Raw genomic sequence first — 18,324 nt, 5'->3', positions numbered from 1 at the left:
CCATTACCAAACTTACATTTTCTCTTCCTATATGTTGCCACTGTTCAAATCTATATTTATTTGTCAGTAATTAGAATAGATACGTGTTAGAAAGGTTTGCATTTTACTAGACGCTCAGCAGTTATGGCATGTATACTACACGCGATGTAATTGAATATCAATGTTGTTGTGAAGCTGTCAAAGTTGGTAATTGCACACGATTTTATTTCCCAATATAAATTCATTATTCACCATTATATTTCCAATTTTGTTTGGTGTCTTTTACAATATCCTTCGAGGAATGCAATTTCTCTTTTTGCTTTGGCTTATAAATACCGCTAGTGTGCAGTTTTTTATTGTTGTCGCCAGAGAAGCACAATAACAAAAATGTTTATGGATTATTTGGAGTTTATTAAAGCCACTCGACTTTCACTTCAAAGATAATAGAGTAAAATATTTTCAACAACATGTGCTTTCCCTTTAAAATCTTCGTATCTCTTTAGAAAGATTTCGCATTATGTTGCGTGACAAGTATTCTCTTCTTGCAAGATCCTCTATTAATGGTATTTTTTGTATTTTCTGATTATAAATTATCATTCTTTTTTTATTGTATTGTTTTACCATTGATAGAAACTAATAAATGTTGAATTAAAATTAAAGGAACAAAACTCAAAATGATATTTCAGTTGGTGTACGACGTTTTAATCCTGTAAGTTTATTTGTTTATAAAACAAATTTTTTTCTTTAATTGTACAGAAGATAAAACTCGTTTAGAGAAATCTCTTTTCCTCCTATTTCCACAATGCTGTCTTAGGTTTGTTGGTAATACAATTACTTTTATTGATTATAGACGCTTTTAGTAACCTTAATACTACTAGTACTACTAGTGCTAAGCTGCAGAAATGCAAACCGGAATTTCTAAGAGCAATGTAAATGCCTAGAGGAATTATATTAATTATAGTAATTTAGCTCGATTTTCATTCATAAGCGAATTTCGACCGTCACATGACGAGACGCACACGCGTAAATTACTCATAGCAAATCGTCGAATGCGCGCGTCAGTGATATGTACGTGTCATTGGAGATTTTAGAGTTTTCAATCAAATTAATCCGGTCAGACGGTTGAAGTGAAAAAATACGTTTATGTTAAATGTACATCAATTATGCGCATTCGATCGTCGAGTGTTTTATTTATAGACATTCGTGCGTTTCTTATCAACTGCTATATTCCAATATAATACGTTCTTATTCCTAGTTAAAATACTAAGCAACCGTGTATGAGGTACTTGATATGCGTTGTGCGAACGTGATAAAATTAACTTACGTTAACAAATACGCATAACATATGTATCTATAATGATTGAAAAGGAACACAATCACCGTTATAATAGTAGTGGAGTGTTGGCTTTTCTGATAACATCGTTTCTATTTGAAGTATCATAATCAATAACGAACAGTACGGTAAATGTCTATCATAACCCCTTTTAGTGGCATTCAGTCAATTTTCTTTAGTTATTACAACAAACTAAGAAGGAAAAAATTGCCATTTTCCAAAAGACAGACTGCTTACTTCATTAAACATTACCAGTAACAATATATAGCAAGAAGAAAAACATTATTAACAAGAAGAAAAATTAAAAAGAAAAAAGGCCAAATACATGGCGGCAGTCACGTGCGCAAATTTAAGTTAGTGTTTACCGACTGACCGACCAACCGACCTACCGACCGACCGACATAGTGGGCTATAGAGTCGCACGCGACTAAAAACCACACGTCAAATTTGCAACAATTTGCCAAACCATTACCATTGACCATTTACCATTTGTATTATCCCTACACCTATTTGAATTCGTAACACTAGAGGAGAATTCTTGCATCAAATGCCAAATAACATGAGCATGTATTAACGTTACGCAAATGGATTGAACTCCACACGAAAACAAAATATCCGTAACTATGCAGTGCTGTAGTATTCAACTTTTCTTCGTAATTTCAACGAGTTAAATTAGCTTAGAAAATATTAAGACCTAACTGTGGTTGCCATAGTCGACTGGTCTGACTTTAAGCAGATTTAACTACTCAATCTTACTCCATAGAGTGCTCACATGCCTTGCTGTTATTAAGCACAAAAAACAGCGACAAATTCGAGCTTGCGATTCCGTGGTGTCAGGGGAAGTAGTATGTCTACACTAAAAGACCGAGTTCTTACGTTTGTTGGTTATACAAAGTTTTCTATTGAACCGGCCTATCCACAAATGCAATGTTTACATGATCCCCATGATTTGCACATGAACATACATAGAGAACTACTGGACTACGATGACTTTTACTAGAAAAGGTTTTTGAACGGCCTCGGGGAAGGGAGATTCTGGAAGATAGGGGTGCTTTGGACCGGGTATCTTTTACTAGTTACATAATGTACGCCTAATCTGGAGATCAGAAAGTTCAAGGAAAAAATACACTATTTTAACATTCCGTAAAAACGTTGATAATTTTCTTTTTTTTAATAACTGCTTCTAAAAGTATTGCCGTAGGCCTATTACGATCATCGAATTATCTGCATTTTAATCGCATCAGTCTTTTAATCCTACTTCACATACGTCATCTCTACAGGTTTAATAACACGATTATTCAAATCTAAGAACCCTGTCAATTAATTAATTAATTTTCAAAATTGTTTCTAACGTTTGTGTACGTTACGGTAGTTGATACTTTTGCGAATGGGGCGATTGTTTGCATGCTCGGAAACACAAATCAAAAAATTACTTAAAAAATCAGAATGTAGAGGAGAGGAGGGGAGGGGGAGATTGATTTGTCAAGTCTTTATTGTAAAATGCAAATGACATTCTCATATATATTTCAGAAACGTACAATAATCTCTTAATAATATGGAATATTGAGATGAATATCTTGACTTTTCCAAGATTAAATGCCCTTTCATGTTATCCCGTGTAATGTTTATGTGATCCGAGATTGATTGATTGACCAGTCTTTCAACTCATGAAAAATATTCCCTAAATTCAACTCATAAATATTCATAAACTATAACATTGTACACATGTTAAGAATATGAACGCTAGACGAGTAGTAATCTGGAGATAGTGGGTTTATATCTCAAACAATTTTGGAATAAGTTGGTGAATGTATCATTATTTGTATTCGGTGTTGTGTCTATTACAAGCACGTTAGAATGGGCATTAGGATATATCGTACACATAATAGTGTCATTAACCAAACTATAATAACTATAATAGTTATTGATGAATATTCCAAAGGCTCTTAAGTTTCTTTTGTCTATAATGATATTCGATGTAGCCTACACTGTATTTTCTAAGAATGACATTACGTGTAACGTGGCAAATTATTGCATGCACGTTTTATGCAAAATATATCGTATATATATCCTGATGATTTCTATCTGACAACACATGGCGTACGTGACTATTTTATGTTCATTTTTTCTTAAATGATTTTTTATGGTTGTTTTTATTTTTATGCAAACATTACTAAAACCGTGTTTTTTTAAGTGTGCTTAATTATACTATTGTGTACGGTTGTCAACAATTAGGTCTATTAAGGTAATAAAATAAAACCACATAATTATTGTATTTTAAAATGATAAACCTGTCCTAGAATCAGATACACTAATATCCTTTTTACAACTCCAGAGTTTACACCATACAAAACGCCGGTGTTGGCTCGCTGGTGTAAACTCCGATGTGAAAGTAAGTATAGGCCTATGTTACTCATTGACAGTAAAGTTATGTCTACACTATCAAACTAGTTTGACAAAAGAAGTGTGGTAGTGATATGACATTATGTCCATATTATAGGCACATAACATTTTGTTGTCACATAACGTTTGATAGTGTAGACAAATCAAAATTCATTGCAATATTCCATTTCCAGGGGTTTTTTTCGGGACAGATGAACGAGAAATCAAAGAGAAATGGTAAAATGATAGCTTCGGGTTTTAAATTTATATCGTTTATTATTAAATAGAAACCTTTTAAACAAGATTTCTAAAAAGCTCAATTATTTGAAATGCATTGTACATTTAATTGGTATAATTGGCCAATTGTAATTGATAAAGAAAGAAATAACATTTCAAGGATATAGAACGTTAATTCAATACACATTGACTACTTGGTTAGAGAAAATAATGTTGTTCTCACCAGCAACTTCACAGGCGGCACTGACCAATCGGAGAGTGACATCGTCGTCATAACAACCGTGACTGATATATCCATCATCAACTTGAGCCTTATCTCTAAAAAAATTAATGTAAACGGCTATTCAGATATAAAATTGGACAATTATGTTTACAACATATAAACAAATCATCAATAAAACGGTAATAAACATAATACAGTAGCGATGAGGATAATGGTAGTCGAAGATATGGTAGTGGTGATAGCGACGAAGATATGGTATTGGTGATAGCGACGAAGATAATGATAGTCGAAAATATGGTATTGGTGATAGCGACGAAGATATGGTAGTGATGATAGCGACGAAGATATGGTATTGGTGATAGCGACGAAGATATGGTAGTGGTGATAACGTCGAAGATATGGTAGTGGTGATAGCGACGAAGATATGGTAGTGGTGATAGCGACGAAGATATGGTAGTGGTGATAGCGACGAAGATATGGTATTGGTAATAGCGACGAAGATATGGTAGTGATGATAGCGACGAAGATATGGTATTGGTGATATCGACGAAGATATGGTAGTGGTGATAGCGACGGAGATATGGTAGTGGTGATAGCGACGGAGATATGGTAGTTGTGATAGCGGCGAAGATATGGTATTGGTGATAGCGACGGAGATATGGTAGTGGTGATAGCGACGGAGATATGGTAGTTGTGATAGCGGCGAAGATATGGTATTGGTGATAGCGACGAAGATATGGTATTGGTGATAGCGATGAAGATATGGTATTGGTGATAGCGACGAAGATATGGTAGTGGTGATAGCGACGAAGATATGGTATTGGTGATAGCGACGAAGATATGGTAGTGATGATAGCGACGAAGATATGGTATTGGTGATAGCGACGAAGATATGGTATTGGTTATAGCGACGAAGAGATGGTATTGTATAGCGATGAAGATATAGTAGTGGTGAAAGCGACGAAGATATGGTATTGGTGGTAGCGACGAAGGTATGGTATTGGTGATAGCGACGAAGATATGGTATAGGTGATAACGACAAAGATATGGTAGTGGTGATCGCAACGGAGATATGGTAGTGGTGATAGCGACGAAGATATGGTATTGGTGATAGCGACGGAGATATGGTAGTGGTGATAGCGACGGAGATATGGTAGTGGTGATAGCGACGGAGATATGGTAGTTGTGATAGCGGCGAAGATATGGTATTAATGATAGCGACAAAGATATGGTATTGGTGATAGCGATGAAGATATGGTATTGGTGATAGCGACGAAGATATGGTAGTGGTGATAGCGACGAAGATATGGTATTGGTGATAGCGACGAAGATATGGTAGTGATGATAGCGACGAAGATATGGTATTGGTGATAGCGACGAAGATATGGTATTGGTTATAGCGACGAAGAGATGGTATTGTATAGCGATGAAGATATAGTAGTGGTGAAAGCGACGAAGATATGGTATTGGTGGTAGCGACGAAGGTATGGTATTGGTGATAGCGACGAAGATATGGTATAGGTGATAACGACAAAGATATGGTAGTGGTGATCGCAACGGAGATATGGTAGTGGTGATAGCGACGAAGATATGGTATTGGTGATAGCGACGGAGATATGGTAGTGGTGATAGCGACGGAGATATGGTAGTGGTGATAGCGACGGAGATATGGTAGTTGTGATAGCGGCGAAGATATGGTATTAATGATAGCGACAAAGATATGGTATTGGTGATAGCGATGAAGATATGGTATTGGTGATAGCGACGAAGATATGGTAGTGGTGATAGCGACGAAGATATGGTAGTGGTGATAGCGACGAAGATATGGTATTGGTGATAGCGACGGAGATATGGTAGTGATGATAGCGACAAAGATATGGTAGTGGTGATAGCGACGGAGATAATTTGATGGTAAATTAATGATCGTTTTGCACTCTCTTGGGCAATCATATTACTGATTTGATAATAATAATGTTAGACGCACAGTCCATACCATGTCTTATCAATATATTTCACATGAACTTGAACTGTTACCAGGTATCAGTTGACGGGTCGATCGATATCGTCACAATTAAGTATAATAAAAAAAAAAAAAAATAAAAAATAAGGTACATTTTTAAGCAACATAAGAATTATTGGAAAAATCCTTATTCTGTCAAGTAATAAACAGTGTCATATTGTGTTTTGATTTACTAGCTCGTGTTATATTGTATAACTTAATCATAGAATGTAAAATAATAGCACGGTTGATATTGATCTCTATTTAAATGCGTGTGGCTATTGGTAATCCTATACAAGACTAAATATACATGCTTCTTATATCTGCTTTTCTTCGTCATACAAAATGCTTTTACAATGGCTGCTGAATAACTGGGTACGATGCTTTAGTTACATTAATTAATTATTTCGTATATACAAAATCACATCCCGGGAACATATTAGTACATTAAATTACTTCTATCGGAATAACTTACCAACCTATTTATCGAAAGCATTCGATAACATTATTCCCTATGGTACTGCTTTCTAATAAGTAGTTCACTGTTACCTATTTTGTGCGAAATCATGCTATTTAAAACATATCAATATTCACGCGTGTGTCTATATCTAGTTCGTTAGTTTTTACTTTCCTTCACGGAAATAATTTTCATTAAAGATGTATTGTCCCCTGAAAAAATAATTCTTACAAACATTTTTGTTGAATATGTCATTTTAATGTAACATATAGTTATCCATTTTGACCAAAAATTGGATCGAAAAAAATGTATTTACCTAGAAAAACTGTAATGGGTTTTTGGTTGAATTTAACCATTTATTTTGTCATTGATCAGTAAAAACCTTTTTTTTTCATGGAAGTAATTAACTTTATTAAAGCTACAAAATAACATATTCAAAGTCTGATTTAATTAATCTTCATTTTTCATGTTTTTGGGGGACAATACATCTTTAAACAAAAATTCTGGAAGGAGTTGGATTTATTTAATTTATCTAGTTTTACTTTAATATTTCTTAAGCTATTCTAATAACAATGATAATATATCATCTCGGTGTATGTTTAGTGAACAGTATACTAACACGGCCAACAGCCATAAGTCGCGTGCTCTCAGAAAAAAATGAACTTTCAAAAAGTAATGTACTTTAAAACTTTTCTGTACATCAAAACAGTTCAAAAAGTACAGAAAATAAATATAACGCATAATGATACCGGACCGACAGACAGACCGACAGACCGACCGACCGACATAGTGAACTATTGAGTCGCGTCCACGCGACTAAAAATAGGTATAAGCTATATTTAGCTGATTATATGGTGGATAACTGATAATGATAAATAATTCTGTCAAAGGCAAAATGTCAATGACAAGACATATACATTAAATATCAGGAAAAAACATATTTTTTCATGCTTTACCGTCTTAAGTATTATTATGGCTATTACACCTTACATCTTTGTTTATTTAAGCTACAGCCACCTGCGGTGTTCACGGAACAGAAGACGGCGTTCGATTCCTTAAAACGGCATCATATTCTGTTCCGGTAAAATATTTAGTGTGAATGCATAGCTTAAAAATTTCCCGTATCACGGTATTTCATAATGATACTGGAAAATTTAGATACAGTACCGAGAATATGCTTCTTCTAAGTAATTGAATCCATTAACAATTGTTCATGACAAATGAAAATAATTTAATAATCTCTGTTACCATGGAATTTAATGTTGACATAGAAACATCGTTACGTGAAAGTGGTAGCATTTTAGATGAAAACATGATTTCATTGTATCAATTCATTAGAAAATAAACGTCTGTACACGTTTAAAGTTTCATTTGATTATTGGTAATAGGTATATTAACATTGATTTATGAATTGTAAAATGTTTAAACTTGAGGGAATAGAACTACACGTGTTCTATTTGAATTAGAACATTTAAAAGTAGGCCTATGGAAATGAAATCTATGTCCTATATCATGAAGTGACATATTCAAAAAATGTAGAACAATATAAGAGCAAACAAGCCTAAACATATGATGAACACATTTTAACGTCATTGCGCCTAACCTGATTTTGCGCATGTTTCTGAATGCGCATAATGATTGTTGTGATTCCACGACTGCGTAATCACGTGGCGCGTTGTGGAAGCGGAATGCGTAACGTAATTTGCATACTATACTAGTTTAATCGAAACATAAAGAATAATATATTTTTCTCCATTATCCAAATGCATTCGTAGTTTTAATGGTGAATTAAAATTCAAACTTGGATGGAAACTCGAAATTTGCCAGTGGCAATAATTGTGAGTTAGGATCAGAATTAAAGCAACATGATAATACATTATGAAATTGCAAAAATATGTTATTTATACAATTTAAAATGTTACATACAAAATGAAAACAGTAGGATGTTCATAGGTTGAAATACAATTTGTTTTAGGAGAACTTATAACTTGAACTGGTCGGAAGATGAGTCCTACAATTTAGACGACAGACGAGCGGTAACGGTAAAGCTTGGTTCCCACTAGCGACGTAACGTAACGCAATCTACGCAACGTAAGAAAATGCCCGCCTGCGTAAAATCAAACCTGTGATGTTTGCAGCACTATTGCGTCGTCGGTTCCCACTTATGATTACACAACACAGCACTTTGCGTCATTACGTCGCTGCGGTGCGTTCTAGTGGGAACCACGCTTAAGCGGAAAACCGCGTACCTTGTCCGACGTAGAATCTTTCCTATTCTTAGCCCATCCGCTCCGCGCTTTGTGTAAATGGTCATAAGAAATAACATAGATTCTATATTTTTATAACAGTTACCGCTCGTCTGTACAGTGGCCTTTAGGTGCCTAGTTTATTTCGTACAAGCTTCATAGCGAATAAGAACTTGGATTGTAGAGTTAACAAAACCATAGAATACTCCATGACCAAACACACTCCTCAGGTAAACATAAGTTGCAAGATATACGATCAATCAAATAACGGATATTAATCAAATTAAATATATATTATAATTGAAATTATCACTATTGTCTTGCTTTCCACGCTGGAATAGCTGCAAAACAAATACCATGGCCTTTAGTTGAAGTTGCGGAAAACCGAAATATAAAAAAACACCCGATATAATGAGTTGATAATATCTCTAATTCTACTACACTACTAGTCCTACTATTTACCACAATACTATATTATAGAGAAATTGATTATAGTGCGATATAAATATTGAATGACTTTAGAGGAAAGCAGAAAAGAAAGGATTAAAATGGAACGGAATGCTGAAGACGTTTCTGATAATCTAACTATTTGGAAAGCCATAACCGGTAAGAAGAACAACAACACAGTATGTACACGATAACTTATTGGAGGTAGACGTTGTGAGAATATTGATTAAGAGCCTAGGTGTATATTAAGCCATTATCGATTACTTTCGTATGGACTCGAAAGTTTCAGAAATAACAATTAGGATAGGCACCTTCTAGTTAGTGAACTCATGATGACACCTGTCTACGGCCTGATTGTGGCATGTTATAATTATGATAATAACGACGATACATAACAACATTTACATCTATATTAAAGCAAAAACATCAGTATTAAATATTAAAGACACTACGCTTGATCACGTAAACAGGAAACTGAAAACACAATTTATTTTTACTGGCAAACGTACTTCACACATTAACACAAGACTCACGTGAGTTAGTGATACAACTTCATGTTCATCGACAAATTATCCAATTGGCTTGTCTCATGGGAAATATCAAATCAAATTTAATTTCATTTAATGTTCGCAACATTAGATTGTTTACGATAACAGTATCAAGACGTGATATAAATAGGCTACATAATTTTGGATAAAATTTGTAATATTTAGAATGTTAAAATGATTATATTAATAAAAACTTTTTATGACATTACACAAGAAGAATAGCGGATCGATAGTCATGTGATGTTATTTCGGCCAATCACTTTATTCTATTAACTATTCTATAACACAGACCAAGTAATATAATATAGTATATGTATTCCAAAACTCTTCAATTTCGTTCATACTGCTTTACTTTATCGTTTTGATTTACCTTTTATTTATTTATATCTAACGTTGAGATCTAGCCACTGATACCACAGCATTTCCATCTGTAATTTGCCTTTTGATTAATATAGTATATTATAGCAATAAATGCATGAATCGGTAACTGCATTACTTCTATTTTAATTACGATAATGGTCGAATGTTTTCTATACGGATAAAATAAACCGATTTTTGTTACAATGTAATCCCGTACAAGATCAAATGACGTGCACGTGTTTAATGAATTATGCGTGGGTTGAATTAACTTATCCTAAAAGCAAACAAAACAGCACAATAATACAATAATTGTATGTATCATACATGTCTTAGAACGTATATTGTTGCTGCAGTATTGAAAGAAAACGTTTTAAAGCTTATAGTGCGATTATGATCCACAATTGTAACCTACCAAATGACATATTGATGAATAATGTTGATGCTACAATGATGTTGATGAAGATGCTGATGAAGATTTTGCTTCTGATGTTACTATGTTTCTTATGATGTTGCTTCTGATGTTGCTTCTGTTAATGTTGATGAAGTTAGGTTGTTAAGAATGATGTTGCTTATACAATGATGTTGATGAAGATGTTGCTTCTGATGTTGTTTCTGTTAATGATAACAATGATGTCGATGAGGTTAGGTTGTTAAGAATGTTAATTGTGTTGATAACATGTTAATGCTCCAATGAAGTTACTTCTGATGCAACCTCTGATGTTACTTCTGATGTTGCTTCTGAAGTTACTTCTGATGTTGCTTCTGTAAATGATAGCAATGATGTTGATGAAGTTGGGTTAAGTATGATGTTGCTTATGTTGATGGATAATGTTGCTTCTGATGTTAATTCTGATGTTGTTGCTTCTGATGTTGCTTATGTTGATGGATAATGTTGCTTCTGGTTTTGCTTCTGTTGATGATGACAATACTCTACCAAACAAGGCCATATACATGGGTGCGGTCGCGTGCAAAAGAATGTTGTTACCGACCAACCGACTAACCGACCGACATAGTGAGCTGTAGAGTCGCATTGCACGCGACTAAAAAGGGCAATAACAACTATCTATTTGCTTTGCATGTTTGTCACTCGGTATTTTACTAAGTCATGGAAAGTGATAATGATTATTGAGTTGATTGATTGTCGATTGATGTAGTTCACACCTTGTGCAATCACCTTCTGGAATTTGGTCATTTAAAAACAACTTGATTAGTAAATGTACGCTAACAAGGTGATGATCATAAACATGCGATATTAGAATAGCCATATATGCTATAAATATCACTCACCAGCGTCATCATCCCCAACAACAAACACTTGACCTCCTCCACACCGTTCATCAAATCCACCACTCCGGCCCCTTTCACCGTTCACCACCACACGGCTTTTACAGGCCACAACGACCTGGCCCCTACACTGTTCCATTTCTCTCACCATCCACCATCACCTTCACAACCTAGCCCTCCATCGTTCACCACAACCACCAGTCACCTTCACCGTTCAGAAACATACAACCACCATCGCCATCGAAACCACCACCACTAGGCCTCATCCACCGTCCCTCCTATCGTATCAATCGTTCTCACCAACATATTTTCATTCATTTTACTAACTTTATCTTGAACACGTTTTTATAAGAAAATAAAATAGGTGCAGGCCTACTGGGATTCTACTGCATGAGGGTCGGAATGGCTACAAAGAAATAGGGTGTGTTATCTACTAATGAAAAAAAAAACACAAACACTTAAAATGTTATATCAATATTGCAAATTTATAACAATAATTTATAACACTCAATGAAGAAACCTGTATTAAAACACTATGAATAATTGAAGAGCATAAACTATACTACTTATTTGTCTATAGAACCTCCGGCACATTCGATACTTGGAAATAGAAATATTCTGACGGATAATTGACTACATCATTCACTAAGACGCGATTATTGTCAAAAATCGTAAAGATTAATATTGCTTGGTCATCAATATATTATTAATATTAATATTTATGATGATGTGTACACTGTCTTATTGCTAAATTATTTCAACGATAACCGTAGGAATATCGTTAAGTTGTATTTAAGTTTCAGCTTTTAATAAAGTCGGGACATTTAAATTGGAAGCTTGAACATTGTAATTGGAAAGTATTAAATATGATTGATATGAAGATATTATTTTAAACCTAGGCCTACATTATTGGCTATTGAAAGATGTGGGTCAATTATCTTATTGCAGTCACTTATTACTGATCAGTATTGAAATATTTATAGCTTATTAATAACATATTTATGAATAATATTTATGAACTTGGAGGATTGACTTAAGATGATGAAATTAACGGAGCAATTAATTCCTTCTGATTATTGTACGATATCATGTATATCAACAATAAATAGCTACGGTGTTCTTGTCTACTGACTACAACACTTGCCATACATAGATAACTTCTTATACCTTCTGACAATAAGACATCGTACGAGAATCGACTAATTGTGGCGCAGTGTTTTGGACGCTGGACTACCGATCTTTAGGTCGTGGTTCGAATCCAACCATCGACGCATTGCTTGTATCCTTAGGCAAGGTACTTTACTTACATTTGCCTCTCCCTAATCAGGTGTATTAAATGGGTACCCGGTTAGATCAAAACACAACTTTGCGCTGATTATTATTAGCATTATGGAGTATGTTTCTAAACGTGATTGATCCAAAATAATTACCAGGGTAATAATGCTTGTAAAGCGCATTTGAGCATGATTACTCTTGAAAAGGGCTCTATATAAATGTGGTATTATTATTAATATTATTATATAATGTCAATGTTTTTTTCCCATTTCGCTGGAGCTTTCGTTTTATATTTCGCTATGACGTAAAAATCCTTCTAAATTAGTTTTTATTTTAACATTGCCGGATTTCCTGAACGTAATGATTGATGATAGTACATGACATAAACTACATTCTAAAACGTGGAAAATCGAACCAATCGGGTCTTGTGTAGCCATTTGAAATCTATGTGGTCATTTAAAGCTCAGCTACAGGCATATATTTCAGATATTATAGCCTATGTATTTACACAAATTAACAGAACGAACAAGAATCGTAAATGGTCAAGCTACCGACTTTGGCAAAAGTCTATAAAAAACAGTTTTAGTAGTTAGGTTTCATGATAAGATCATGCTGATGAGAAAACTGCAAAACGGTGGATACCGTAATTTTAGTTTTCTTGTTATCCAGAAAAAAACAAAAATTTCACATTCATAATAAATAAAAATCAAATGAAAAAAGAGCAGGGATTTCAATAGATTTGAATTATCACCTCACGTATACTGCTATTTAAAAAATCATGTATTACACAATCGACATCGATCAATAATTAATATGTATCGTCAATAGAAATTGCACGACTTGAGAAAGTATCAATTCATTTAATATCAGTATGTATTATGTTACCTTATTTTGATCCATGCTTCTGTTCCAAACTTCTCCTCAACAAGTGATTTGACGCACTGGTTTATAAATCCATACTGAAAAAAAAGAGAAAATCAAAATTATTATCAAAAATATAATGCATTTCATGAAAATAGATGAAAAAACTCTTGTTATAAGTTGTAACACCGTAAGTGAGATTTTCTTTCAAAAAAGTCTTACGACTACAGACAATATACTTTTCTCTGTAAGATCCCTGCAATATTGTATATAATGTAAATATATATTGCTGAATAAATGTGAATGTTTACCTTTCAATAAAAATTACTTGCTAAAATCAGCAAAAAGGAATACACTTTTGACGATGGCAACCGGATACTCACATTCTAATACCATAGTCCAATAAGTAGACATAGGCATATAACTGTTGTATGAAATTGCAAGTGGTATTTTGAATTACAATAAAATTGACATTCAACAGTAGGTTTGTACATTCTAAGACACCGCACTTTAATATGCTGTATTGTTATAAACTCATCTTAATTTGTCAACGTTCAATCAGTTGTACTTTAATTACTCTATACTTAATTCATGGCCATGAGTATTGTACAAACTAATTTGCAAAGGCCTTATGTGTTTGAACATTTAAAGTAATTAAAACAGCACAAGATATTAGATAATAAGTTATTCAAGACATAGTGTACATTTGGTTTAATCATAATACAAACAAAAATCAAATAAACAAAAAATACACAATCCTCGGTGGATACACCCACTATCCGATTACGTTGATGTATAAAAAATCGATAAGGGTATTATATAATAATTATTAAAGAATCATTACAATATATATAATAATAAAAAATGTTGATATATGATTGGATATAGTGTGGCAAATGAAATTAAATACCCGAATGAAAAGGAATCTGCAGGTTAAATGAAACCAATCTTAATTAAACCAGGGAATATTGAAGATTAAACTACGAATTTAATATGACCTATAAATTATGATTCAGACCTATAAATTATGATTCATAGGTCCATGGTATAATTATAATGATAATAATACTAATAACACACAGTAATCTAAGGCTCCTGGTACCTTATTTTATTCATTAATCTAAAAATATTCAAGGTTACATAAAGTTAATATGTAAATTAATCACGAGAATCAGGCTGGAAAAATCAAAATACCGATACTCGAACTCTTTTGAATTCCAGATTTTGCTTTAGTGTATGTATGGATTTAATCCTTGTACCGTGTAAACTGATTCGGAACAATGGCGAGTCAAATAATCGCTTAATTATTTAATTTATAAGTATGTTGCACCTAACCAAAATAGATGATCTTTTACAAGATACTACTACACGCCGTCGTCACACGCCATAGCAGTGATAAATGTGTTTTAATTGGTATTGTTTAGCACTAGCCGGTTGTTGTACTCTTTGTATCAACCACTTTTATTTACATTATACGTTAAAAAATCGATAATACAATAATAATTTGTTTTTGTTTTATGAGCTCTTAGATGAAGATTTTGTTTTCTCTTTTGCTATGGATATATTATGTCACCATGGTATTCCAAAATAAAAAGATGATTGAGTGAATAAAACATTAATTATAATATGTTACAATAGAATACAACATATATGAAAATTGATTGACAGGGGCAGCTTAAAGGCCAAAATCTAGTATTGTATGACCATTTACACGGAGCGGTTGAGTGGGAACGCGACTCAAGATGTGGGTCTAGCTACGCGGTTTTTCCGCTTACCGTTACCGCTCGTCTGTGTAAATTGGCCTTTAATTAATAACACAGAATGTTCAACACGTACCAATTTATACATAATCATAGTCCAACGAACCTAGCTCTTTGTAAATGGTTATACAGCTAAACAAACCATCAATCATTTCACAAATCAATACGAATAGTTGTTTAATCAGTGATCGCTGAAACCGTATATCTCAGGTGGCTTACATTTGATAATTAACATTGATCATAATCAAGCACGCTCATTTATTGAAAATAATTTCACTATTGTTTAAACGAATCCAAACTCATTGAGTCGTTGCTATCAGAACATAGGATAAATTAAACTAAGAATAACGAGTGCCTTAGGCTTAGTTTTACCCGGGTAAGGTGGTTTTATGGGCATTAAAAAGTAAGCTTAGCTGCCTGGACGGGTCAAGATATAGTGTGCTTGGTTGTAGGGTGCACGGTATTCTCTAATGCAGGTATAAAGGGTGACATGTTGTCATTTGCATAACAATAAGACAAGATGTCCCCCTTCAACCCTACCGTCTCCCCTCATCTCTCCCCCCTCCACACCACAAAATAAACAGAACAAAGCTAGAAATATCTAAATATCCGCTCTAAAGTGGTACCCGGTTATATCCAGTATCATTATGCAGAAGCCTACCTTAACCATTATAACATACAGTCACCTGATTAATTACGGATGCCCATGTGTAAAAATATTATTCTCCCTGTGGAGATACATCACTGAAAATCGGGTAAAAACACTGAATTTAAAATCCTTCTTAAGGACACTCTGAATGACCATTATAGCAATAACCATTCATTACTACCTATACAATTAACGGTATGAGTCATTGTCCTAGCCTGCCATTTAATTTCTTTTCGGCTGTATCGCCTCCTCATTTTTTCTCCAAATTGTAGATACTGTACACCGAGTGAGAAGTGACATCAGGAAATAGCTGCCGAATGCTAACACCATTGTGTAATCCTGTACAACTTTTACATGTTATTGTCCTTATAAAACACGCTCAGTGTAATTAAATATAATTAGAGAAGAGAATAATAATGATTCTAAATTGGTCTTAAGGGATTCATTTAAATATGGGTCTATTCCAAAGGTTGTGGATAGATACAAATGGAATGCATTATTGTTGTTCATTTGCCGAAGGCGTTGTAGATCAATTTCGATTTACTTTTCATTTATCAACAATGCTATTATGTAGTGAGAAACATCATTTTTCGTCGATAATACGTTGTACACATATAAAGATTATTTATAATTTATATATTTTGTGATAACAATACAGGCTAATTAGGCCTCTGATAACATAATTGTGTTAATAACACACGTTATAGATTTGTTGCATGGTGTTTGTGATAATAAACGGGCTCAGGTCTCGGAAGAACACAACCAAGACATCGAATGTGTGCGTTTTTATTTATATTTAAATCTAAAGGAAAATAACAGAAAAAGGCCAATTCTGTGGGTATCAGTGACTAGCTCAATGGAGATACAAATAATAAAGCAGAAAGCTAAATCAAAACAAAAGACAGACAGAAAGAAACAAAGTGCCAATCTTTCGGATAACGCTAATCGTTCATCCGGGCAAGTGATAGTACTAAGAGAAAAGTAAAATGATCGTGTATTTTTCAGTAAAAAACAAATTATGACAGTACACAACATGCAAGAATTAGCTCTCAATATTAGAGAAGAAATTAGAATTTTTTTTTTTCAATGATTTTCAAAATAACCTAAGACAATATTTTTACGGGTTCATTTATGAAGATAAAAATAACTTTTTTGATAAAATAAGCCTCACCACGTAAGCACTTCAACTAATTAGAAATATTTATAGGCCTAAATTATAAATTCCAGCAGTACAGAGTCCTGGTATTACTTTTATTTATTTGCCACAGGACGCCTTAATATCATCGGTCAATACTTTTTAATGAAGAATCTACACAGTTTGTCCTCTTTAAAAAATGGTAAATACAATAAATAAAAATGGACTTGAATTTATAAATGTTATGACAAAAAAGCGAAATGATCATTTTGAGCTCTGTCTACACTATCAAACTAGACAAAAGAAGTGTGATGTGCCCAAATATGGTTGTGATATGCACAAATTATGTAGTGATGTGAATCATGTCCATTTTTTTTTTCGCATAAAGTTTTATAGTGTGGACAGAACTTAAGATAATAATGAATACACATTTTTACTTAGTTATCCATGCTATGTCTTTCTAATGTTTCTGCAGTATGTCTATATGTGGAATTCCGATATAAAAGATAAATGGATGGCATAAACATGTGTATGCAACCTGGAAAGACTGAATTGGTTATTAGATCCAAGATGAAACATGTAAATTCATCATTTGTATTTAATACGTTTAGTAAATGTATGTGCATGTATTTTGATATTCAATGATAACATACAACGATACTAATTCGAAATATGGAGGATATCTGCGGAAAAATAAAAATAATCTAAGAACATTTAGATACATGACAAGAATATGGAAATCAGAATGAATCAGGATTTTACATAAATCATTCAAAGACGTGCAACTACAATAAAAATATACAATAAATTAAGCGCTCAGAAAGTAAGCGAAACACATCACAAAATGTAGGAGAGTGACAGAGGGCTTGCTAATTTCTAATTGGGCCCATATTGAAGATATAGAAAACTCGATTTTTTTTCAAATAAGCGATCGAAGTTCAGAAATACAATAGGGACTAGATATAACGTTTTCCTATCATGTTGGAAGAGAGGGAAAGCTTCCCCGCAATCTTCACACCAAACAGACAAACAAAGCAAACATTCACAGATTCAAAATTTCTAATGTTTGTTATGTTGGTAGTTCATATACAACATTCCGTTTCGGATAATCGTAAGGCTAATTTACACAGACGAGTATTAACGGTAAGC

General features: G+C 33.6%; 2 protein-coding genes across 2 annotated transcripts in view; one reads left to right on the top strand and one right to left on the bottom strand.

Moving 5' to 3' along the window:
* The window catches only part of LOC144843146 (guanylate cyclase soluble subunit beta-2-like), a 40,932-nt gene that overhangs the window by 19,158 nt on the left and 3,450 nt on the right, over positions 1 to 18,324 (bottom strand). The window contains exons 2-3 of the mRNA XM_078699869.1: positions 13,656 to 13,729; positions 4,155 to 4,249 (exon numbers count right to left, since the gene is read on the bottom strand). Coding sequence (XP_078555995.1) covers positions 4,155 to 4,249; positions 13,656 to 13,729 — 169 coding nt within the window. The remainder of the gene's footprint in view (positions 1 to 4,154; positions 4,250 to 13,655; positions 13,730 to 18,324) is intronic.
* Positions 9,534 to 18,324, top strand: part of LOC144843148 (ankyrin repeat domain-containing protein 61-like) — an 81,989-nt gene continuing 73,198 nt past the window's right edge. Inside the window, exon 1 of the mRNA XM_078699871.1 lies at positions 9,534 to 9,543. The gene's annotated coding sequence lies outside the window, so the exon portion shown is untranslated. The remainder of the gene's footprint in view (positions 9,544 to 18,324) is intronic.

This window comes from Antedon bifida, chromosome 5 (assembly GCF_963402885.1).
Source record: "Antedon bifida chromosome 5, ecAntBifi1.1, whole genome shotgun sequence".
In the NCBI taxonomy this organism is placed as follows: Eukaryota; Metazoa; Echinodermata; class Crinoidea; order Comatulida; family Antedonidae; genus Antedon; species Antedon bifida.
This window is presented reverse-complemented; position numbering and strand designations above follow the sequence as displayed.